Source organism: Podarcis liolepis (genome assembly GCF_965112155.1).
Source record: "Podarcis liolepis genome assembly, chromosome: 10".
NCBI lineage: Eukaryota > Metazoa > Chordata > Lepidosauria > Squamata > Lacertidae > Podarcis > Podarcis liolepis.
Window position 1 is genome coordinate 6,924,526 of NC_139562.1, and position 25,511 is coordinate 6,950,036.

General features: G+C 47.2%; 1 protein-coding gene across 1 annotated transcript in view; it reads right to left on the minus strand.

Annotated features, from left to right (window-relative positions):
• The window catches only part of LOC310686780 (uncharacterized protein), a 224,207-nt gene extending 202,750 nt beyond the window's left edge, over positions 1–21,457 (minus strand). The window contains exons 1-3 of the mRNA XM_083460827.1: positions 21,394–21,457; positions 8,030–8,172; positions 989–1,169 (exon numbers count right to left, since the gene is read on the minus strand). Coding sequence (XP_083316953.1) covers positions 989–1,169; positions 8,030–8,108 — 260 coding nt within the window. The 5' untranslated portion in view covers positions 8,109–8,172; positions 21,394–21,457. The remainder of the gene's footprint in view (positions 1–988; positions 1,170–8,029; positions 8,173–21,393) is intronic.
• Positions 21,458–25,511: the final 4,054 nt, after the last annotated feature.

Below are 25,511 nucleotides of genomic sequence, written 5' to 3' on the forward strand. Positions count from 1 at the left end.
CTGTTTGTTTGTTTGTTTGTTTAATTTGTATTCCACCACCCCCCCCCCCAAATCTGCAGGTGTCAGGGCAGTTCACAACATAAAAATACAATATAAAAGCACATAATAATGAAAACAAGAACAAACAACAACTAATAACCCTTCTCTCCCATAAGCACATTGAAAAGGGGTTTAAGATGTTAATCAGCCCAAGGCCTGGTTGAAGAAGAATGTTTTTGCCTGGTGCCTAAAGGTGTATAATGAAAGTGCCAGGCAAAGCTCTCTGGGGAGAGCATTTCACAGACCGGGAGCCACTGCAGAGAAGGCCCCGTTCTTCTGTTGCCACCCTCTGGATCTGTCATGGAGGGGACACACAAAGAAGGGCCTCAGAAGATGATTGCAGGGTCTGGGTAGGTTTATATGTGGGGGGGGTGGTCCTTGAGGTATTGCGGTCCTGAGCTGTTTGAGGTTTTATGGATCAAAACCAGCACTTTGAATTGGGCCCAGAAACTAATTGGCAGCCAGTGAACTCAGCCCAGGATTGGTGTAATATTGCTCAAACCGTCTGGTGAACAACCTGGTCACCCAAATCTGCACCAGCTGAAGTTTCTGAACCATCTAATCTAGAGGTTAAGAGAGCATGGACAATGGAAATTAGGCTATCCCTGTCCAGATGGGGTGCAGCTGGTCCACCAGCCGAAGCTGATGGCGGGTACTCTGTGCCACCGAGGCCACTTGAGCCTCAAGACACAGCAAAAGACCCAGAAGTAACCCAAAATGCATTCCAGCTCCTGTCGACTTTATTCAGCCCCAAACATACGAAATTCCACATCGCCCTTGGGTTTGTGAATCATCGCTTTTTTCCTGGGAAGTTGGAATCTTTGCAAACATTCCGTAACACCCCAACCACACAGCAAATAGTTAGAGCTGAAGTGAAACCTCCTAAAATGAAGATAGAAAATAAACCCTAGGAGCCAAGAGGACTCAGAAGCGGTAAAGTGATGCGCACCTTGGTTTGTCCCCGTAGAGCACCACACTCAGACGGACACCCGCCTTTCCCACCACCACGTTTTCAAACGTCCGTATGATGGTGTAAACGAAGTCCTTGACCAGCTGGAAGTTGCTTTCCCCGATGCTCCACGATTCGTCCACGAGGAACAAAACGTCCGCAGTCTCCGCTGTGCTGCAGGCTGCAGCAAGAGAAAGACAAAGCAGATGAGAGGTCATTGCTACACAAAAGAACCTCTGGATATCCATTTTTGGGGGGTATATATTTTTAAATTTGATTTTAAATACAGCGGACACTCGGGTTGCGAACATGATCCGTGCGGGATGCACATTTGCAACCTGCAGCGTTCGCAAGCCACAGCTACACGTCTGCGTACAAGCAGGTTGTGATTTGGCGCTTCTGCACATGTGCGACTGCCGAAACCCGGAAGTAACCCGTTCTAGTACTTCTGGGTTTTGGTGGTCTGTAACCCGAAAAATGTTCCATTCTGAAGGGAATCAGCCCTGAGTGCTCACTGGAAGGACAGATCCTGAAGCTGAGGCTCCAATACTTTGGCCACCTCATGAGAAGAGAAGACTCCCTGGAAAAGACCCTGATGCTGGGAAAGATGAAGGGCACAAAGAGAAGGGTAAGACAGAGGATGAGATGGTTGGACAGTGTTCTCGAAGCTTCCAGCATGAGTTTGACCAAACTGCAGGAGGCAGTAGAAGATAGGAGTGCTTGGCGTGCTCTGGTCCATGGGGTCAACAAGAGTCGGACACGACTAAACGACTAAACAACAACAACACGAAAAAACGCAACCTGTAACCCGAGGTATGACTGTAGTATAAACATACAACAAAAAACAATTCAAGATCCAAATATTGAGATTACCCTGAATCTCTTTACATCCCCCCATCCCTTCCACGGGTACTAACGGTATTATTATTTACAACTGCGTATCAATACTTATCCAAATGTTTAATCCTTCTAAATTATCCACACTTTACAAGTGTGCTCAAAATCCTGCTGATGTTTTAAGCTGCTTACGGTGGTCTCGTAAATAAATTATTAAAAATTCCCATTCCTTATTAAAGTTCTTGTCTTCTTGATTTCTGAGCTTCCCTGTTAATTTTGCCGTTTCGGCGTAGTCCATCAACTTGGTTTGCCATTCTTCACATTTCCTTCCATCTCTGTGCTAGTAACATCAGTGCAGCTGTTGTCACATACATAAACAATCTTTTCTGTTCCTTTGGTATCTCAGTACAGTGGTACCTTGGGTTACATACGCTTCAGGTTCCAGACGCTTCAGGTTCCAGACTCCGCTAACCCAGAAATAGTACCTCGGGTTAAGAACTTTGCTTCAGGATGAGAACAGAAATCATGCTCCGGCGGCGGCAGGAGGCCCCATTAGCTAAAGTGGTGCTTCAGATTAAGAGCAGTTTCAGGTTATGAACAGACCTCCGGAACGAATTAAGTACGTAACCAGAGGTACCACTGTACCTATATTTCCTAGTAGAACCTCTGGATATCCTGGCCACATCCGCACAATACATTTAAAGCGTTTTTGTGCGATTTTTACCATTATGGCTTTCTCCTCTAAGAATCCTGTGCACTGTGGTTTGTCAATGGTGTTGAGAGTTTATAGGATGGATAGAAACCCATGACTAGTATAAGAGTGCTTTGAATGTAGGCTGCAGGTGTGATCTCAAGTGACCCCAGGTTATGAGATAAGCAAATAAAGAAAATGTCAAAAGAAGGGGATGTGGAAAAGGATCCCTCGCCCCTCAGCTAAATGTGGGAGCCCATTAAAAAAAGCTGGGTCAGTTTCCACAAGCCTTGACTCTTAAAAAACAAACAACCAGAGTGAGATTGGAAAGGAGCAAATAGGTTAAGAGGTAACACCAAACAATTATTTCCTCAAAAATGGGAAATGTTTAAGAGATACTTACAAAAAAATAACAGCAACATATTATCCATTGTAGTGTTTGAATGACCCTTGTGTACATAAAATATTAAGAAATAAAGGGAAATCGGTACGCTAGGTTGTAAGACAGTATTAGAAAGTATATTAAATGTAAGGTAATAAGTACATTCAAAATCACAAATGTCAACTATATCGGGAAATGATGGGAAGTCTATATTTATTTTACTTCAGTATGTTCTTGTTGTTTTGTTTTATTTTATGTACCATTATATGATTTTAGCTTAGCTGATATCTAAGTGGAATTAGAAGGTCAAATTAACATTCTAAGTTAAACTAATTTAAGAATGTTTGTGTGTGTGTTGTATGTATGTGTAGGTGTGAAGTTAAATCTGTAATGACATGAATGAATTTCAATAAAGAATGTTTTCATCAAAAAAAAAAAAGAAAGGAGCAAAATTACATATATTTTTTAAAAAATAACACAGATTCCCCAGTGGAGCCGATTTCACCTGGATTCTGTCCACGAAAGATCATTCATCCAGACAGCAAAATCCAATTAGAATAGATTAAGCGCTTTAAGAGCTGGAAAATGCTTTGTCATTGCTTTAAACAGCGTTTCCGTGATGTCAGCTGCTGCCTGCTGTAGCCGCAGGGCAAAAGTGGCTCCATTAAATGGCAGAGAGACCTGGATACCTTCCTGCCCGGTTTCCCTGGCAGCTGTCACCTGTCCCATACACGTTTTGTTCACGGTGACTGTTAGGCACGAGAGGAGCTGCCTTATACCGAGTCAGGAATTGGTCCATCTAACTCAGTACTGTCTACACTGGCTGGCAGTGGTTCTCCAGGGATTCAGGCAGAGGTCACCCCCGGCCCGACCTGGAGATGCCGGGAATTGAACCTTCGACCTTCTGCATGCAAAGCAGGTGCATAGCTGTCAACTGTCCCTTATTTGGCGGGAAAGTCCCTTATCCCAGCGCCGTGTCCTGCTGCTGTCCCTTATTGATGATGTCCCTTAAATTTGGAGTTGGAGAACGACTGGGGGGGTGGAGCTTGCATGCCTTGTGCCGCGTTGCCTGGAGACTCGCCTTTGCTCAGCGCTTCCCAGCAGAGAGGTGACGGTGGTTTTCCTTGCTGCATCCCCTTTGCCGGGTTGCTGCACTGTGGGAACCACCGCTTGAGGCTTCGTTTGGCTGCTGGCTGGGCTTTCTGCCTTTGGCTCCGAGGGGCTCAGAAGTAGAACATACCTGTGCTGGGAAAATCCCTTATTTTGGCTGCTGATCCCTTATTTTTGAGGCTGCTGGTCCCTTATTTTCACATCTGTAAGTTGACAGCTATGAGCAGGTTCTGTGTCCCCTGAGCTATGGCCCCCTCTCCAAAGAGGAACATAGAAAGCTGCCTTATAGGCCATTGATCCATCTCACTCAGTGTTGTCTACACTGATTGCTAAAAAACTGGGGGGGGGGGGGAGAGAAACTGTGCCAACAAAAACAGAATGGCAAGACAAACTGTTAGAGTATATTGAACTGGCTAGATTAACAGACGGCAATTAGAGATCACGTTAGACAAGAGTTTCAAAAAGCATGATAGATGCTTTTCATTCCTTTTCTGTTGGCACAGTTTCTTTTTTCCAGTTTTTAGCAATCAGTGATCTATAATGAACTTAAGAAAATATTTAAATATACTTTCCCCCCAAAACCAGAAGCCTTCTTGCTGGGCTTGCTGGGGAAAGAGATCAAGAAATCAGACCAAAAATTATTTATGTACGCCACAGCAGCGGCAAGAAACATGCTGGCCCAAAATTGGAAACTACAAGAAATTCCTACCATTGCGGAGTGGCAGACGAAAATGATGAACTATGCGGAGTTAGCCAAGCGGACAGGCAGAATTCAGGATCAGGACGATCAGCAATTCCAAGAAAGTTGGAGTAAATTTATTGTGTATTTAAAGGACAAATGTAAAATTTTAAAAACACTGGCAGGACTGAAATAACTCCTACAATGTAAGGACAGATAAGGGGTTTAATATTAAAATACGTGATTCAAGAGAATAAGGGATACCTGTTGATGGGAAGTCACAAGCTCGGCAGAGGTAAAAGTATATATGTGATTTGATGTACTGTATAAGACTGTGCTAAGAAAATAATAAAAATTTATTGGGGGCAGGGGGAGAAAGAAAAGAGTTTCAAAAAGCATGGGGGAAACACAGAGAATACTTCACAAAACAGTGCCCTAAAATACATACCTGGACTTGTTTCAATTAATGTCTGCAGGAGACTTTGTGGATATTTAAGTTATAATTAGGAAAAATCTTAATAATTATTCATAAAGGACACAGTTTATAAGAAGTAAATAAGGAGGCCAGATACAGGATGAAGGAAGTCTTTTATTTGGTTGTTTGTATTGTTGTCACTTCCATACATCACTACTGGGAAAACCATTGTTTTAACTATACGGACCTTTGTTGGCAAGGTGATGTCTTAAAAAGCAGAGACATCACCTTGCCAACAAAGGTCCGTATAGTTAAAGCCATGGTTTTCCCAGTAGTGATGTATGGAAGTGAGAGCTGGACCATAAACAAGGCTGATTGCCAAAGAATTGATGCTTTTGAATTCTGGTGCTGGAGAAGACTCTTGAGAGTCCCATGGACTGCAAGAAGATCAAACCTCTCCATTCTGAAGGAAATCAGCCCTGAGTGCTCACTGGAAGGACAGATCCTGAAGCTGAGGCTCCAATACTTTGGCCACCTCCTGAGAAGAGAAGACTCCCTGGAAAAGACCCTGATGTTGGGAAAGATGGAGGGCACAAGAAGAAGGGGACAACAGAGGACGAGATGGTGGGACAGTGTTCTCGATGAGACCAACATGAGTTTGACCAAACTGCAGGAGGCAGTGGAAGACAGGAGTGTCTGGCGTGCTCTGGTCCAGGGGGTCACGAAGAGTTGGACACGACTAAACAACAACAATTGCTGTATGTTATGCTCACTTTATGTTATGTTCACATTTAATGAGGGTGGATTTGTGTATTGGGGGGATTTTGTGTTACGTTGTAAATAAAATTCCAATAAAAAAAACTACACTGATTGGCAGCAGCCCTCTGAGATTTCAGGCAGGGTTAAGCACCCCCAACCTCTTGCTCTACTTGGAAATCATAGAATCACAGAGCTTTGGAAGGGACCCCTGGGTCATCTAGTCCAACCCCCGGCAATGCAGGAATCACAACTGCCTGAAAAAGGGGACCCCACGCTCATCTGTGTGGACCTCAACCCCTCCAACCCATTCTCTATTTTGCTCCACTCCACAAAGCATTGCACCGTGTGTGCCCCTGTAAGCCGGCCCCCTCCTGCAACAAATAACGCCAACTCGAGACAGCTATATTAATCATAAGGGGGGAATATGATTTTATTTGAGAATTTCCTCGCGCCTCTTAGATTACCCGGTTTCATAAATCAAAAGGTTGGCAGGGACACTCGCAGGCGCTGATTTATGGCGCCCTTCCCGGCTCTGAATTAAACAGCATTATAGTCAAGTATATTGGCTTAATTGACAGTTTGGAATTTAATATGTGTGAGTTCTGGAGTGGCCGCCAAAGCTTCCCTTTCGCTCTTTTGACAGGCGTCCCAAAATTCAAAGGCATGCTCTGGAATAGGGGTGGCTACCCCTTTTGGGGGGGGGATCAAGGGTCATCCTGATGGAGGTCCAGCCTTCTGAATGCTTCAGGGTGCCAGACACTAGGAATCATAAATGGGGAGTTGAGGAATGTGTCTCTGCCCACCCACCTAAAGCTCTGAAGGCCTAAATTACTCCAGTCCACTTCAGGGGCAGAGGGGTGCCCCACGCTTTTGCAAGAGGGCTGGGGGCAGAGGCTGATCCTTTGGCATCATCACCGGAAGCAGAACAGAATTAAAGGCAAGAGCCTGAGAGCCTCAGGTGATTTGGAGTAAGTCATTGGTCTTTAGCTTGGTGGGTCACAAATGATTCCTGCCTTGGAAGGGATTTGACAAGTGTTGGTGCTGACTTTTAAAGCCCTAAATGGCCTTGGCCCTGTATACCTGAAGGAGCGTCTCCACCCCCATCGTTCAGCCTGGACACTGAGGTCCAGCTCCGAGAAGTGAAGGTTACAGGGAACCAGGCGGAGGGCCTTCTCGGTGGTGGCGCCTGCCCTGTGGAGCACCCTTCCATCAGATGTCAAGGAAATAAACAACTACCTGACTTTTAGAAGACATCTGAAGGCAGCCCTGTATTGGGAAGTTTTTAATGTTTGATGTTTTATCGCTTTATTATTATTATTATTATTATTATTATTATTATTATTATTATTAATTGTCACGGCTAAAAATTGGCCGCTGTTTCTTTAATGCTAAAAGAACTAAGTCAGCATGAGTCAGCAGCCTACAATGACTCGTGAAACCTTTCACTTAATTGTACCTGTATATATACAGTGGTCACCGTTAGTGTTTGGTGTGCATTGGTTGGTGAAAGCTGGTAGTGTTGATGTGTGTACAGTTGGTCGGTCGTTTTGCTGATAAAGACTTTTAAGAATAAAAGCAGAAAATACTCTGCAAGGACACTCTTCTCATGGACTCCTTTATGCCAACAAGGGTCCAAGGACCAAGCTGAGGAGACAAAGGAAATCAGGACCTGTGCTGCTTTTTTCAAACACTGACATTAATATTCTGTTGGGAGCCGCCCAGAGTGAAACCGATTGCCACAGAATCATTGAAATAAATAAATAAATCCAAACCATAGTAGGTTAGTCAAGCCATCAGTAAGGCTAATAAGACAATCCAATGCTGGACATACTCAGAGTTAGGCCCCTTTTAAATGAATGGGCACAACTGGCTTGGGTTCATGAGCTTCAACAGTTCTACTCTGTGTAGAATGTACTTGGATACAACGCAAGGTCCAGGGCAAAAGCAGATCTCCATTATCTCCAAGACTCGTGTTGCTGGGTCCACGTTCACCAGACTTTTCCATACAGCGAGATTGGGGCGGGAGGAACTAAGCGAGTCCCCCCCGAGGAAGGAATCACATAGCAAATATGCCCGCCCCCCAAGAACACACCAGCATCTCACAGATAAGGAGAGGTGATTCTGTATGTTTTGCTTTGCCTGCCACACCTGAGGAGATCTGAGCATACCTTCTGGTGGAGTCGATGCTTTGTACTGGGCCACAATAGCTGCCAGAAGGAGGAGGAACTCGACACACGATGCTTTCATCTTCCTACCGTAGAAACCCCTCTTGGGACAGAGGTGTCATTGGAAAGACGGCAAAGTCAAGTTTCTGCAACAGAAAAAAGAGGGTTTGTTACAAGTGGTCTGTTTCCGGGCACAATTCCGGGCCTTGTTTAGACCTATAAATCCTTGAACGGCTCAGGACCTCTCAAGGATCACATCTTCCCGCTGGAACAAACCTGGACCCTGAGCCCACCATCTGGATGGTGTAGTGTGGTGTAGTGGTTAAGAGCGGTGGACTCGTAATCTGGTGAACCGGGTTCGCTTCCCCGCTTCTCCACATGCAGCTGCTGGGTGACCTTGGGCCAGTCACACTTCTCTGAAGTCTCTCAGCCCCACTCACCTCACAGAGTGTTTGTTGTGGGGGAGGAAGGGAAAGGAGAATGTTAGCCGCTTTGAGACTCCTTAGGGTAGTGGCGTGGGTGGCACTGTGGGTTAAACCACAGAGCCTAGGACTTGCCGATCAGAAGGTCGGCGGTTTGAATCTCCGCGACAGGGTGAGCTCCTGTTGCTCGTTCCCTGCTCCTGCCCACCTAGCAGTTTGAAAGCACGTCAAGTGCAAGTAGATAAATAGGTACCGCTGTGGCGGGAAGGTAATGGAGAGGTTTGATCTTCTTGCAGTCCAAGGGACTCTCAAGAGTCTCCTCCAACAGCATAATTCAAAAACATCAATTCTTTGGCGATCAGCCTTCTTTATGGTCCAGCTCTCACTTCCATACATCACTACTGGGTCCTCCAAGAAGACTTGGAGGACCACATTTAGCTCCCGGTTCTCCACACCAATTTGCAGCATGGACATTGCTGTGCCTCTTAATCACCAGTAGAGGTCAGCGGTGCAATGCAGTGGTCCTTACCTGACATCCCAACAGGGGCATTGCTGTAGCTTACTGGGAAGGGGAGGGTCGATCGGTGGTGAGGTTGATGCGGTGCAAACACACCGGTGGAGCCAATCTGCTTGAACCATGTGGACCTCGCCCCCTCCTGGTAAGCTGCGGTGATGCTAAGTGCCACAGCATCACCAGCCTCTACTGCCAGGAACTGAATCATATCCATACTGATTGGAACTTCTTATGTCTCCTGCATTGCTTAGCCCTTGGAACTCATTTTATAAAACCAACACTTCTTCTTTCTGAACATATAATGCACACACATACACACTCGGATGACTACTTCATGCATCTGACAAGGCAAACTCTGCCCCACAAAAGTTTATGCTGTAATAAATCTTTAAGGTGCTAAAGGACCCTCTATTGTTTCAGCTTCCATCGCGGCAAAAGGGAAGGGCATTTTAAGAGTTTCAAAAAATAAAATGAAATGAAAAGCAAAATCTGTTGGGGAATGGGAACCATTTCAACAAACAGAAGGGCTTCAGATGGCATCTGAGCAATGCCCTTGATCTTTTATTGCTCCTTGCAAATGGTTATTGGGGGCAGCTTTCCCTCTGTTTTTATAGGGCTCTGTAAAAGTCACCCTGACACCCTATATAATGTTATGTTGGCCTGAGTACGATATGCTCCCAAGTGAAGTCAGCTGCGGGAGAACAGAACCAGATCTTGAGCATTTGAGAAACACTCGTTGAAAACTCATTAAAAACATTTCTTTAAAACGACAACACCAAATCTCTCTTTCAGCCAAAAGGAGGATAGCAGCAGTGCAGCATTAATTCAGGGACGGGGCAAACATTCTCAAGTTTTGAGAACAGTTTAGCTTGTTCATAGAATTGACTTGGTAAAGGTAAAGGGACCCCTGACCATTAGGTCCAGTCGTGACCGACTCTGGGGTTGCGGTGCTCATCTCGCTTTATTGGCTGAGGGAGCCAGCGTACAGCTTCCGGGTCATGTGGCCAGCATGACTAAGCAGCTACTGGCGAACCAGAGCAGTGCACGGAAACGCCATTTACCTTCCCGCCGGAGCAGTACCTATTTATCTACTTGTACTATGACGTGCTTTCGAACTGCTAGGTTGGCAGGAGCTTGGACCAAGCAACAGGAGCTCATCCCATTGCGGGGATTCGAACTGCCAACCTTCTGATCGGCAAGTCCTAGGCTCTGTGGTTTAACCCACAGTGCCACCCGCGTCCCTTATAATTGACTTGGTAGAGATATGCAAATTTATCCATTTCAGCTTCTCTCACTTTCCAGGTCTTAAGTGCAAGCTTAAGATTTTTTAATCCTCGTGAAAATCCATATGCATCTTAGTGCAAACTTCTCTGAAAGTATTTTAATATTACCCATTAAGTTTCCCCTGGTGTAATGGGCTGCATCCAACCAAGCTGTTCCATTCGCTCAGCAACCTCTGCTTGCTCAGCAAAACCTCCTTTCCCTCTCTCCTGTCCAAAAATAACTTCTTTGGAGGGCTGGCAAAAACTCCAGAACAGATTTGTTGGCACCTGTCTGTCTCAAGAGACAACGTTGTGTGCCTCTGTGGGCGAAGCCAAACTGCTGGAGAATCACAGCAGCTGCTGTGGCTGCAGAGACCGGTCACTTGTAACTCTTGCTTCCCGAATTATTTTTGCTGCATCAGGAGCACCAAAGTGACTCATAGGGGTGCAAGCCTGGGTGGTGTGTCTGGAGGTCAAGGGCTGCCCAAGTGATAAGACCCCCATCTTGGCCTGGCTGATGTGGTCCAAAGGAAAGCAGAGCAAAACGTTTGGCACCAGCTTGGCTACAGGAGTTGCTGGAAGGAAGTGTGCAAGGAGCCACCCAACTGCCTTAGGGACTCCACTCCGAATTTGTGTACGATTTACTCTTTAGTCTTTTCTCCTCCCGAATATATCCCACAAGGCAGCCATGTTGTACCTTGAAGAATATCCTCACCTTGGGCAGCTTCCTTACAGTTAGCCCATTGTAGTTAAGATTGCTTTCAAACATTTTGTGCCATGACTCTTTAAGAGCAGCGGAAGAAGGAACCCAAGCCTACCCCTATCCCAAGGCTTAGTCCAAAAATGCTGAATTTGTCCTGCTAGACAAAGACCCATCTAGTCTAACACTCGGTTGTGTGGCGAGTCCCCCCCAGTGGAAATAATGACACATGACACAATTATTAAGGTTAATGGGCTAAATAAGGCCACAACTTTATTGGTTACAGGTGATGAGCGATGTTGGCTTAGGCATTGGTCCTAACCAACTATATCCGACTTCAGCCTGTCTGCTAGAAGTCCGGGAAGGGTTAACCACCAATAGGGGGAGTCCTGCTGATGCACATCAACTGGGAACTCCCCTGGGGCCACCGATAGGGGGTGTGATTTAGGCCCCCACCTCCCCAGGCTTTGGACAGGGCCACGCCCCTCAGAATCCTTTATCGGACTACCCTTCAATATGCGTGGCAGGTGATGGCATTACCTTCCAACTACAGAATTATACCAATGGCTAACTGCCAGTGCCAAGAAAGTTGTGACAATTTGCTACAAGGTAGGCGAAAACCAAGTGGCCGGTGCCAAGCGGAAAAATTCCTACCAGGCCCCCCAACGGCGACCAACCCAGGTCCATAGCAATGTCAAGGAATGAAAACCTTATAGGGCAGGAGGGTGGGAAAAGCAGGAACAGCTGGCCAGCGGCAAAGAGGGAGAGCCCCAGCCGCGTCCTGCCTTAAATAGGGCAGGCCACACCCCCAGAGGCAGCCGATTGGCTGGCCAGGGGATGATGCGGCCGGGAATCCCCCCAATCAAGTGGGGCTGGGCTCCAGCCATCACGAGCGTGGTGGGGCCGTGAAGCCTGCAACTCCACCTCCTCCGAAGGGCAGAAGTGGCTTTCTCAGTGGCTAACCAGATATCCCAGCAGGAATCCCAACAGCAGGTCCTGAAAGCAACAGCAGAAATCTCCGCATCTGCGATTCTCAACAACTGGAATTCGGAGACATATTGTCTCTGATAGTGTCCGCAGTCACTCTGGCTAGGAGACATTGGTAGTTGGGTCCTCCTCACCAGCTGTGTTTAGAGGAGCTTTCACCACCCTGGTGCCTTCCAGATGTTTTGAACTACAACTTCCCTCAGCCCCAGCCAGAACAGCTGGAAACGGGCAGGCAAAAGCTGGCCTCTGGAATCCAGAGACAAAAGGCTAGAGTTACGCACAGGCTGCGACAGGCCGCCATCTTGTTTGCAAGCCAGGTGCACACTTTTGTCAGCAGGAGCACCTGTGGAGCATTCGCCTGGGGAGAAAATCGAGGGCAGCCTCAAGATCTGCCAGAATATTCTCTCCTAGCTTTTGAGTAGACCAAGCCTGAATCCCAGGCCCGGCAAATCCCACACAAGGTTTTTTTTTATTCCACTGAAGAGCAAAGGCAAATAACTAAGTCGAATAGAATCGCTTGAATCGTGGCTGCGGGGTTGATTGTAAAAATGACATTTCCACTCACTCAAGCTGACAGCCGCGTTTGCTGAGAGGATGTGATCATGGACAAATTTGCCCCGAGCTGGTTTCTGGGCTGCCTGCTTGGATCCTGCGCTGGAATGAGCAGGAGGAGGAGGAGGGGAACAAGAGCTCCAATAATACCCTGTGTTCGGGGAAGACTTCTCTCCCTGCTGTCCTAAAGGACATAAGAAGGCAGGGTGGTGTAGTGGTTAGAGTGATGAACTAGGACCTAGGAGGACAGGGTTCAAAAACACACTCAGCTATGAAGCTCACTGGGTGAGCTCAGTCCAGTCCCTGCCTCTCAGCCTAGCGGTCAAGAACTGATTGGACGCAGAGGAATGGTGGGAGGGACCGGCTGGGGAGCCCCCAAGGGAAGAGGGCTCAGAGCCGGAACAGTGGTGGTGGGACGATGGTGAGTGGTTGGAGGGAGAAGACTGGGAAGAGGGTGTGTCAGAGGCTGTAGAGGTAACAGGGCTTGGTGAGCTGGGAGAGTCTGTGGAAGAGAGAAGTCCAGAATCAAAGGCAGAAGCTGAAGCAGGAAGAGGAGGGAGACCAAGAGGCAGAGATGAGTCTGGCCAGTCCCGAGTCTCTCCCCCTCTTGCTGCAACAAGCTCCTCTCCCTACTTCTCTCCCAGAACCAGAAGAGGCATGAAAAGGGTGGAAGAGAGGTTGGTTGCATGTAGGCACAGTCTCTGCTTGCTTGGAAAAAACCCTGGAGGAGGCTGAGCACGCTAGAGGAGCTGGCCACTGATGCTGCGAAGCCCGGCCCCCTTCCAACAAATATAAAAGGTAAAGGACCCCTGACAGTTAAGTCCAGTCGCGAATGACACTGGGGTTGCGGCACTCATCTCGCTTTACTGGCTGAGGGAGCCGGCGTTTGTCCGCAGACAGTTTTCCCGGGTCATGTGGCCAGCATGACTAAGCCGCTTCTGGCGAAACCAGAGCAGCGCATGGAAACGCCATTTACCTTCCCGCCGGAGCGATACCTATTTATCTACTTGCACTGGCGTGTTTTCGAACTGCTAGGTTGGCAGGAGCTGGGACCGAGCAACAGGGATTCGAACCGCCAACCTTCTGACTGGCAAGCCGTAGGCTCAGTGGTTTAGACCACAGCGCCACCCGCGTCCCTCCAACAAATATACAAGGGGCTAAAGACATCTCGGCCCGCTAGAATTGGCACATCTGCCTCCGATTGTGGAGGTAGAGCATAGCCATCAGGACTAGTAGCCATTGATAGCTTTCTCCATGAATCTATACTAACCTCTTTTAAAGCTATCTGAGTTAGTGGCCATCACAGCCTCCTGCAGTTCCACAGTTTAACTATGTGCTGTGTGAAGGAGGACTTTCTTTGATCTGAGCTTGTGTTTTTATGCTCCTGGTTTTGCCTTCTTGCCCCGCTCATAAGCTTCTAAATGGGGCAGGGTTTGCTGGAAATGCAATGCAGGGTCAAGATGCAGTCATGATGCTTCTTACATTTCCATGATATTCCCTACACACTGTTTTGGGGATTGAGCACACACCCCTTTAGGAAAGCTCCCCTGCGTTCATCTATTTCAGTGGTTCTCAACCTGTGGGTCCCCAGATGTTGTTGGACTACAACTCCCATCATCCCTGAGCTCTGGCCTTGCTAGCTAGGCCATGAACATGCTATGTGATCTGATGGTGAATTTGGGGTGACCCAATGCAAAAATCCTGAGGATCCATGGGCTTTTACCTCCCCCCTCCCAGGCAGCTTCCTTTATCTCTAAAGTCCCTTATCTCCCTCCCGATCGCTTGCCGATCAGCTGCTCAGCGGCTTTGTTTCAACCCCCCCCTTCCCTCTTGTTTGCCTTAGTGTCTTTTCCTTAGCTGGAGCAGTTTTTTGCTCCTCCTTTTCTTCTAATTTCTCTCCTCGTTGCTTGTCTTAGTATTCCTGTCTCCTCTCCTTGCAAGTTCGCTGTCTTTACCTCCCCCCTCCTAGGCAGCCTCCTTTATCGCTAGAGTCCCTTATCTCCCTCCCAATCGCTTGCTGATCAGCTGCTCAGCAGCTTTGTTTCAACACCCCCTTCCTTCTTTCTAAAAAAAAAAGCACGATCTGCTTTTTGCCTTGCCCCTGGGCAATTCGGCTCCAGGAACCACGCATTCGCTCCATAAGACACACAGACATTTCCCCTTACTTTTTAGGAGGAAGAAAGTGTGTCTTATGGAGCGAAAAATACGGTATTTGTTTGCAAATGGCTATCAATCCACTTCTGGAGAGGCCACAAACTGCCTAGCGATGTTAAGAAGAAAGAACAAGGTGTATGGGAGTGAGAATTCTTGGCAAGGTCTGGTCAATAAAAGAAGATTGAAAGCCTGGCTTTGTAATCTAGCACTCCCAGCAAATTTGCCAGGGTTGTTCGGAGGCAACAACCAAGCAGGATTTGACTGGCAACTCCTCTGTCTCATCAACTCGTTCTTTGGCCCTAGTATCTATTGTTGCGCCTGAACGCAAAAGCACACCACCACCGAAACAACTCTTTGGTCCAAGTTTAGAAGAAGAAGGAAACGATTTCAGATTAGCATTTCAGTCAAGCCTGGAAGAATCCCTGCCCAACTGGAACAATGAATCTCACCAGTCTTTCAAAGAGAAGCTGAGCTCATTGGTCCTTGTTCAACATCTTCATAAATGACTTGGATGAAGGAACTGAAGGCTTGCTCATCAAATCTGCAGGTGACAACAAACGGGGGAGGGGCAGCTAAAACCTCGAAAGATAGAATCAAGATTCCAGATGACCTTAACAGACTGGACGGCTGGTCCATAACTAACAAAATGAAATTCAGTTGGGTCAAATGTCAGGTTTTGCACTTAGGCAGGAAGAACAAGCTGTAGAAATATAAATAATTGGGAGCCGGGGCACCTGGCTTGCCAGCAGTACATGTGAAAAGGATCTTGGGGTCTTAGTAGACCACAATCTGAACATGAGTCAACAGTGTGATGCAGCAGCAAAAATAGCTAATGCTATTCTAGGCTGCATCAACAGAACTGTAGAGTCCCAATCAAGGGAAGCGATGGTATTTTGCCCTGGTCAGTTCCCACCTGGAATACTGTGTCCAGTTCTGGGTTCCACAATTTAAGAAGCACGTTGACAAGCTGGAATGTGTGCAGAGGGGGGAACCAAGATGATCAAGGGTCTGAAAACCACGCCTTATGAGGAATGGTTGAAGGAGCTGGGTATGTTAAGCCTGGAAAAGAGAAGACTGAGAGGAGATACAAGAGCCATCTTAAAATATCTCATCCAATGGAAGATGGAGCGAGCTTGTCTTCTGCTGCTCCAGAGGGGACGAACCAAACCAATGGATTCGAATTACAAGAAAGCAGATTCCGAGAAAGAAGAAGCTAATTTCAGACAGTTTGGCCGTGGAACAGACTCCCATGGAAGGTGGTCCTTCCATGGGGGCATTTAAACAGAGGTTGGATGGCCATCTGTCAGGAATTATTTAACTGCAATTCCTGCACTGCAGGGGGTTGGACTAGATGACCTGGGAGGGTCCCTTCCCATTCTACAATTCTATTATTCTGTGCCACAGCGGCAGGGTGTGTGTGTGTGTGTGATCTGCAGCCACTTGCCAAGAGCACCAGTGTGACAACTTTCATCCCACTTTTTATTCACCTCCTGAAACCCCTTCCCCAACTTAATGACTGCCTGATGAAGTGACAAGGGGGCATTTCTGCTCAGTCGTCATCCCGTCCCCTGTCCCACCCCCCACATCCCCTGCCTTGCACACCTGAAACTTGTATCGGCCAAAGCAGAGTTCAGTTTTATTTTCCTACCCATTTCTTTGCACACCCGTACAATGCTGCCAGCTGCGATCATAGCACACACACACCCCAACTTTAATTCATTTTCAAATTTGTTTCCAATCTAACAAATCCGAGGGGCCTCTATTCAATCAGCGACCCACTTCTCACATTAGCAAACAGCTCTTGAGGATGCCATTCCCCAGATGTTTCCACTCAAGGCTTTCTCTCCCGGTGCCAGCCGTGTCGATAAGGAGCAAAATACGGGGTTCTGCAGAAAGCTGCATCGGCCATTCATAAATTTGTCCCCTTTTGCTGATTGCCAGGCAGGGGATTAAGCCTGGGCTCTGTTGAATGTGCCTTGAATGAGAGTGTTTTCAGCTTTGGAAAGACCGGTCTCACCTTTTCTTAATATGCCATTGAAACGCACAAAGAGCCCTTTCTGCTGTTTTATCTGGAGAAGAATGACTTCTGGCACCCGTCCAGGCTAAACAGCTGGAACAAGCCAGGGCAGAATCTTGGAAAGACATCTTTGGAAAGCGAGGCTGGAGGAAATTAGCAACACAGCTCTCAAACAGACAGGGCGAGAATCCAGATTTCGGGGATGGGGTGCCCACACTCACTTCTCCCCCATCCTGGGAGATATGCCCCAGTTGGCAACACAAAACAACTGAAGGAAGCGCTTTTAAAGAGGCCCTCTCCTTGGCACACTGTAAAATGCACTGCTTGGCATTGCTGGGGATGTTGGGTTGACTGTATGGATGCAAGAAGGCATTTTCTGTTCTGCCCTGAACTCATCGCACGCAGCACAGCTTCCGTTCTGCTGCAGTTCATCCTCCACCATAGAATCATAGAGTCATCTGGTCCAACCCCCTCAGTGCCGGATTTACATATAAGCTAAACAAGCTGTAGCTTAGGGCCCCACTCTCTTGGGGGCCCCCAAAAAATTTGAAGGAAAAACCCACTGGATGTAAATTTCCAAAATATAAGATAAAAAACAAATAAAATAAAACCTACCTACAGCAAAGGGACGTGGGTGGCGCTGTGGGTTAAACCACAGAGCCTAGGACTTGCCAATCGGCAGGTCGGCGGTTCGAATCCCTGCGACAGGGTGAGCTCCCGTTGCTCAGTCCCTGCTCCTGCCAACCTAGCAGTTTGAAAGCACATCAAAGTACAAGTAGATAAATAGGTACCGCTCCAGCAGGAAGGTAAACGGCGTTTCCGTGCGCTGCTCTGGTTCGCTAGAAGTGGCGTGGACATGCTGGCCACATGACCCGGAAGCTGTACGCTGGCTCTCTCGGCCAATAAAGCGAGATGAGCGCCGCAACCCCAGAGTCGGTCACGACTGGACCTAATGGTCAGGGGTCCCTTTACCTTTACCTACAGCAACAGTGTTTTGTGTTGTGTAGGCTCCTATTTGTTACGTGCAAATGGCTTTAGATACCTATTAGGTCCATAAATTGCCATATAGCATATATTCAACACAAAAGAACAGCGACCATTTGTTCTTGACAAAGGGCAGCCCGACATATATAGGGCCCCATTACCTTCAGTAGCTGAGGGCCTCATCAAACCTCAATCCAGCCCTGAAGCCCCTGCAATGCAATATGTCCAAAACTACCTTGTCTGATGCGGAGAAATGAGATTACTTATGTAATTATTGAAGTCACATAATTAATTACATAAAGAGGTGTATGGGGTGTTAGGGGAGGGGTAGAAGGAAAACTCTGGTCCTAAATCTCCTCTACGTTGGGGAATATCTTTGGGAGATGAAAAGAGTAAGCCCTACACAAATCCAGAATGGAGTCCTTAAGACGGTTGGATGGCGTCTTATACGCCTCCTTCCGGCAACTTCTGCAGCCAAGATGGTGCCAAACGTCTTGCTCTGCTTCCCTTTGGACCACATCAGCGAGGCTGAAAGGGGGGTCTTGTCTCTTGGCTATTTGCAGATTAGTTGCGCAGCAGAAGGCGTGCTGGGGAGACCACACATTCAAGAAACGCAAAATAACTTTTGCTAGGTTTTAACAACAAAAACAGAAACTCCTTTTACACCAAATTACAATATATCAATAAGCATGACCCACCTACCAGGGTACTGAGGGAGCTACAGGCTGCTCTTTATATACCATACCCAACAGCTTAATTCACAGCTGTAAAACTAGGTCATGTTATTTGCTCTGGCCTTTAAAGAAATACACATCTTCAAATTTAAAGAGACCATTCAGCCCAGGACCTCCAGACACACTGCCCAGGGAGGTCACTTGGGTGCAGCTAATGCCCTGGAGGAGCACTCTGCTGTGTCTCAAGACAGATGGATGCCAACATGAAGTTACGTCAATTACGTTGTCCTTATGTTATTCAGGACCCAGGTGGTGCTGGGGTTTAAACCACTGAGCCTAGGGCTTGCCGATCGGCAGGTCGGCGGTTCGAATCCCTGCGACGGGGTGAGCTCCCATTGCTCAGTCCCTGCTCCTGCCAACCTAGCAGTTTGAAAGCACATCAAAGCACAAGTAGATAAATAGGTACCGGTCCGGCAGGAAGCTAAATGGTGTTTCCGTGTGCTGCTCTGGTTCGCCAGAAGCGGCTTAGTCATGCTGGCCACATGACCCGGAAACTGTACGTCGGCTCCCTCGGCCAATAAAGCGAGATGAGTGCCGCAACCTGAGTCGGCCATGACTGGACCTAATGCTCAGGGGTCCCTTTACCTTTATCTCTACCTATGTTTAACATAGGTAGAGATGCAAGGCAGGGCTATGCGATGGCATCAGTTACCTATCTTGAAAGCAACTAGTTGTATTTACTGGTTCAATTTCTGTTCCAGACACGAGACAAATAAGCAGAAAAAGCGATTTCCACTCCTTTGTCTCGTATTTTCATTCTCCAACATCCCCTACTCACGAGAAAGCACCCACTCTGCATGTCTTCATAAGATCAAGGAGGAGAACCAAGCTCTGTAGGCCTGCCTTTGCCTACCTGAATGCCCCCCAGATGTTCTGGACTACAACTCCCATCAGCCCTTGCTAGCACCACTTGCTAGAGGCCATGGAGTGAGGGGAGAGGGCTCTTGTGTTCGAATCCTTCTTGCGGGTTTCCCATTGGGGCATCTGGTTGGCCACTGTGAGAACAGGATGCTGGACTAGACGGGCTGCTGGCCTCATCCAGCAGGTTCTACTTATGTCCTTATGTTCCTTGATAGCCTTATCCCCCATGAATTTCCCTCATCCTCTTTTAAATCCATCCCTGTCTCCTGTGGGAGGGAGTTCCACAGGTTAACTAACTGCTGTGTGAAGTTGTACTTTCTTGTGATCTTCCCCGACATTCAGCTTTTGGGGATGTCTGTGTGAGCTCTAGTGTTATGTGAGAGGTAATGGAATTTAGGCCCAGCAGCAGAACATTCCCAATTTGCAGCAGGTGGAACTGGGCGGTTCCCAGACAAGGTGTGTGAGGTTTGGGAAGACGGGTCGACATTCTTGGCCCAACCCTGACTTTATTTGCGTACTAATGACCCAGACACCTGCGAGCAGCAAAGTCATGGAAGGTTATCCAGAAGGCGCTTCCTCTCATCCCGCCCAGATCTTGAATTGGGCAGATATCCAACATTCCTCTGTGCACAGGGATATATATATATATGCAAGTTTCAGTAAAACAATTTCATGTCCTGTGAAAATCCACAGCTTTGGAATTCTTTTTTGTTCATTTTTCAAATTACAGTTTTACAAGCACATATCCAACATACAACATAAACACAAGTTTCCAAAAAAATCTCCTGGGGTTCCATCCTCCCCTTCGTGGGTCCTCTTGTTAGCTATTTCCTCCTGCATCTTTTATAATAATCCAAATCTTTTACATCTCCATCGTATCCAAGATTCATCTGTTAAACTACATTGGCTCCCAGTACGTTTCCAGGCACAATTCAAAGTGTTGGTGCTGACCTTTAAAGCTCTAAATGGCCCAGTATACCTGAAGGAGCGTCTCCACCCCCATCGTTCTGCCCGGACACTGAGGTCCAGCTCCGAGGGCCTTCTGGCAGTTCCCTCCCTGCGATAAGCCAAGTTACAGGGAACCAGGCAGAGGGCCTTCTCAGTAGTGGCACCCGCCCTGTGGAACACCCTCCCACCAGACGTCAAAGATAAGAACAACTACCAGACTTTTAGAAGACATCTGAAGGCTGCCCTGTTTAGGGAAGCTTTTAATGTTTGACGGACTATTGTATTTTAATATTCTGTTGGAAGCCGCCCAGCCAGATGGGTGGGGTATAAATAATAAATAAATTATTATTATAATTATTATTATTATTGCCACCAACTGGCACCAATCAGGATGCTTTGCATAGGATAGCATAAACAGCCAACAACAAAATCCTGCCAAAGTATTGCACTTTCAGGGGGAAACCCTGTGGCTTAACAAGCGAGCAAACCCCTTTCAACACAGTAGGGTGTACTTCTGCAGAAGGTTGCAGAAGATAGCAAGTGACAAAAGCCTTGTTGGTGACAATGTGGACTTGTTTCCCCTGTGTAGAATTACAGTGTTAAAGCCGCACAGATTTCAACAGGAGATTTAACCCCGTGCATAACTCCCTAGTGAAACAAATAGGGGCTAATAAGAACTTGCCTTTAGTCCTTGGTGAATCTGTAGATTTTTGTTCCTCCGAGTTTCTCATTTGTCCTATCAGTCCTCCACATTTCCACACCAGTTTGAATTTGTTAAAACAACAACAACCATCAACTCATCGTGGAAATTCGCCAGCATTTTGTTGTGAATTTATCCTAACATTCACATTTCTGTGCGCAGAATTTTGTGTAACATGCACATTTCTGCAAAGCCCTTCCCCCTAACAAGATGCATTTTCCGCTATCTTATTTTCACAATTATATGAATTTCTATGCATTCTTTACCCTGTTACATGCATTTTTGTACACCTTACTTAGCTGGAGAACGGCACTGCAAAATCTGGAGAAACGTGAATGTCAAAGCACGGCGTGTTTTGGCTCGCATAGTGTGAATTAAGTAGGATTTCCTTTGAAAGCACGCTGAAACAATTTTCTACCCCCTGTCCCCAATTCCTACTTCTAAAATGCGGCGATTTGCTTCGCTGGGAGCGAGTCGAGAAAGAAACCACCCAACCCTGAGCGCTGCTAAAGACGATATTAGCACCACTTACCTGCTCTGAGTTTGCAAGCACATCCTTGGCCGCTGTAGTGATAAAACACTATGAACAGCAAAACCTTGTCCAGCGGCCTCGTCTGTCCCAGAGGCCAAGGGCTTGTTCCTCTCTCCACCTGGGTCTTTTTCAATAATAAAACACCATCCAAGCTGCAGGCAGACCAGGCTGTTCCTGCAAGAATCACCAAGCGGCTGCAGTTCCCGTGTCAGCAAGAAGAGCGAAAAAAAGACCCCCAAACTCTGAGCAGAGAGTTGGGGGAAAGTTGTGAGGGAGGAGGAGGAGGGGCTGCCATGGGGCTTATTCTTTGATTCCTGGCTGTCAGGCAGGCTTTTTTTTTTTTTTTTTGCAGTGGTCCCATTTCTCCTTGTGATGCTTGCAATAAGGAATGCGAGAGGGAGGCAAAGCCCCCCCTATATACCTCATGGGCAAAACACATCCATAACAGTTGGCGTTGTGGAATTCCTCAGCAAGAACAGCCCCCCAACGGAGCAGCCATCAAACACCTGAGGGACAGGGAAAGAGGGAGGGAGGGAGGGTGAATCACGGCGCTGGAAGGGAACGCCAGAGGTCATCTAGTCCAACCCCTTGCAATGCAGCTAAAGAATCCCCGACCGAAGGCCGTCCAACCTCTGCTTAAAAACCTCCTATGAAGGTGCATCTGCCACGTTCCAAGGGAGCCGAACAGCTCCTGCTATCAGAAAATTCTCCCTGATGTTTAGTCGGATCTCCTTTCTTGGAACTTGAATCCATTGGTTCGGGCCTTAATAATAACAACAATAATATTATTAAGATTATTAATATTAATAGACTCTTGAGAGTCCCATGGACTGCAAGAAGATCAGACCTCTCCATTCTGAAGGAAATCAGCCCTGAGTGCTCACTGGAAGGACAGATCCTGAAGCTGAGGCTCCAATACTTTGGCCACCTCATGAGAAGAGAGGACTCCCTGGAAAAGACCCTGATGTTGGGAAAGATGGAGGGCACAAGGAGAAGGGGATGATAGAGGACGAGATGGTGGGACAGTGTTCTCGAAGCTACTAACATGAGTTTGACCAAACTGCGGGAGGCAGTGGAAGACAGGAGGGCCTGGCATGCTCTGGTCCATGGGGTCACAAGAGTCGGACATGACTAAACAACAACACAGTGATGGGGTGGACTGTGTACCACAGTAACGTGGGGAATTTTCAAATGCTCCCTCCTGTTCTTTCCTAAGCCTCCCTGCAAGCAGAAAGCGAGTACATCAGGGAGAGAGATTTTAGTCTAAACCTCTTCCTTGAAACGCTATATTTCTACATGAGAAGATCTTTCAAAATTACAGACTTTTTTTTTTTAATGTTACATACTCCCCGCTGTCTGAAAGACTGAATTCCAAATTCCTTCACGCCCGACTATTTTGTTGCATGTTTGAATCCAGCCTTTCTGGCAAACAAGACTCCCTTTCTCCGAAACCTCAAGTTTGTTAAGATGGAGAGTCGTTTGCTCTTGGCGGCAATTTCCCGCCAGCGCCTTTGTTTGCTGGCCCATCTCCTGCCTGTCCTCCCCCCGTCCCCCGACTTCTCTTGATTGCTTTCGAACATGGCTGATTGCTCAAACGCTTGAAAAATGCTTCCCTTGGAATGGGACCAAGAAATGTTCCTGCAGCCCCGTTTATCTCCGCATCTCGGCACTCTCCGTTTCGCTTTGACAAGCCCCTTTGACAACTTTAAGCCTCAGCTTTTCTTCTCCCTTGTGCGAGAGGGAGGAGAACTGGCAGGCGGCCAAGGTGGTTTCTTATTTTTCTTTTTCAGAAAGGTTGCGAGTGAATGCATTTCGTAAAAAAAGGTCTTCTCCTTTTGGAAGCCGGAGCCTGAGCTGTGCTCGAACCAAGCGAGCTGCGATTCTTGCATTGCAGAGGGTTGGACTAGATGACTCGAGGTCCCTCCCAACCTTGCAGTTCTACGGCTTCCAGGGGGAAGTGATGGTACCGCTCTATTCCGCCTCAGTGGGACCACACCTGGAGTTCAGTTCTGGGCACCACAACCTAAGAAGGATATTGACAAGCTGAAACATGGAAGGATCTGTCCTTCCATTGAGCACACAGGGTTGATTTCCTTCAGAATGGATCGGTTTGATCTTCTTGCAGTCCATGGGACTCTCAAGAGTCTCCTCCAGCACCAGAATTCAAAAGCATCCATTCTTCGGCGATCAGCCTTCTTGATGGCCCAGCTCTCACTTCCATACATCACTACTGGGCAAACCATAGCTTGAACTATACGGACCTTTGTCGGCAAGATGATATCTCGGCTTTTTAAGATGCAGTCTAGGTTTGTCATTGCATTTCTCCATCACTGTAAAGGTAAAGGGACCCCTGACGATTAGGTCCAGTCGTGGACGACTCTGGGGTTGCAGCGCTCATCTCGCTTTACTGGCCGAGGGAGCCGGCGTACAGCTTCCGGGTCAAGTGGTCAGCATGACTAAGCCACTTCTGGCAAACCTGAGCAGCGCATGGAAACACCTTTTACCTTCCTGCCGGAGCGGTACCTATTTATCTACTTGCACTTTGACGTGCTTTCGAACTGCTAGGTGGGCAGGAGCTGGGACTGAGCAACAGGAGCTCACCCCGTCGCGGGGGTTCGAACTGCTGACCTTCTGGTCAGCAAGTCCTAGGCTTTGTGGTTTAACCCACAGCGCCACCCGCGTCCCTATCTCCATCACTGTAGGAGCTCTTATAGTCTTATGCTGCGGTGGAAAACTTTCTAGAAACTGGAGGGCAGATTTCAGCACGGCAGAACTCCAAACACAGATCTCCCATGAGTAACATGGCATGCACATCTGGCTTCCAGCTGGCCAGGCTGCTGGCATTTCCACCTGGCGTCTTTGCAGGGGGTAAAATGTGTTTCTACCCATCCCTTCTGCAAAAGACACTGTGCTCCGGTGGCTGCGACATCCCAGGTGCTGCGAAAAAACAGGAGAAGCTCAAACTGCCCATGTCCCCTTCTCCATGTTGAGATGGGTTTTATTTTCAGTTCAGAATTCCCACCCCTTGCTTTGAGCCCTGCTGGATCTCTCTCTTTTTTTAAAAAAATATTTTTATTAAGCAATTTCAGCATAACCAATTATCAAATCATATAATCACATACATTATTTCCCCCTTTTTCCCTACGCCCCCTTGCATCTCTCCCTTCCCCTCCCACCAGGGACTTCCATCAGCTGATTTCTCTGCACATATTATTCTCTGCATGTTATAAAGTTATACGTATCCTTACCTTATCTATCTATTGTGTTACCAATAAATTTGTGTATGTTTATTCAAAACCTGCCAAGGAGTCTAATTCATTTTGTTGCCTTTTTAGATAATTTGTAAAAAGCTCCCATTCTTCCTTAAAGTCACAGTTGTCCTTGTCCTGCAGTTTATATGTCAATTTAGCCAACTCTGCATAGCTCATCAATTTTCCTTGCCACTGTTCATTCGTTGGGATTTCCTCATTCTTCCTTCCTTGTACTATCAAGACACTTGCTGCTGTTGTAGCATACATAAATAAATTCTTTGTTTTTCTTGGCAGGTCTTGTCCTACAATCCCTAACAAAAACGCTTCTGGTTTGTTTGTTTTTACAAATGTCATTTGAAACATTTTTTTCAATTCACTGTATTTCCCTTTTTTAAAAAAAACTTCTCTACATTCCCACCACATATGATAAAAAGTCCCTTCTTTTTCTTTACATTTCCAACATATGTTTGACCTGCTTTTATACATTTTTGCTATCTGTACAGTGGTACCTCGGGTTAAGTACTTAATTTGTTCCAGAGATCTGTTCTTAACCTGAAACTGTTCTTAACCATAAGGTCCAGTCATGGCCGACTCTGGGGTTGTGGCGCTCATCTCGTTTTATTGGCCAAGGGAGCCAGTGTACAGCTTCCGGGTCATGTGGCCAGCATGACTAAGCCGCTTCTGGCGAACCAGAGCAGCACACGGAAACGCCGTTTACCTTCCCGCAGGAGCAGTACCTATTTATCTACTTGCACTTTGACGTGCTTTTGAACTGCTAGGTGGGCAGGAGCAGAGACCGAGCAACGGGAGCTCACCCCGTCGCGGGGATTCGAACTGCCGACCTTCTGATCGGCAAGTCGTAGGCTC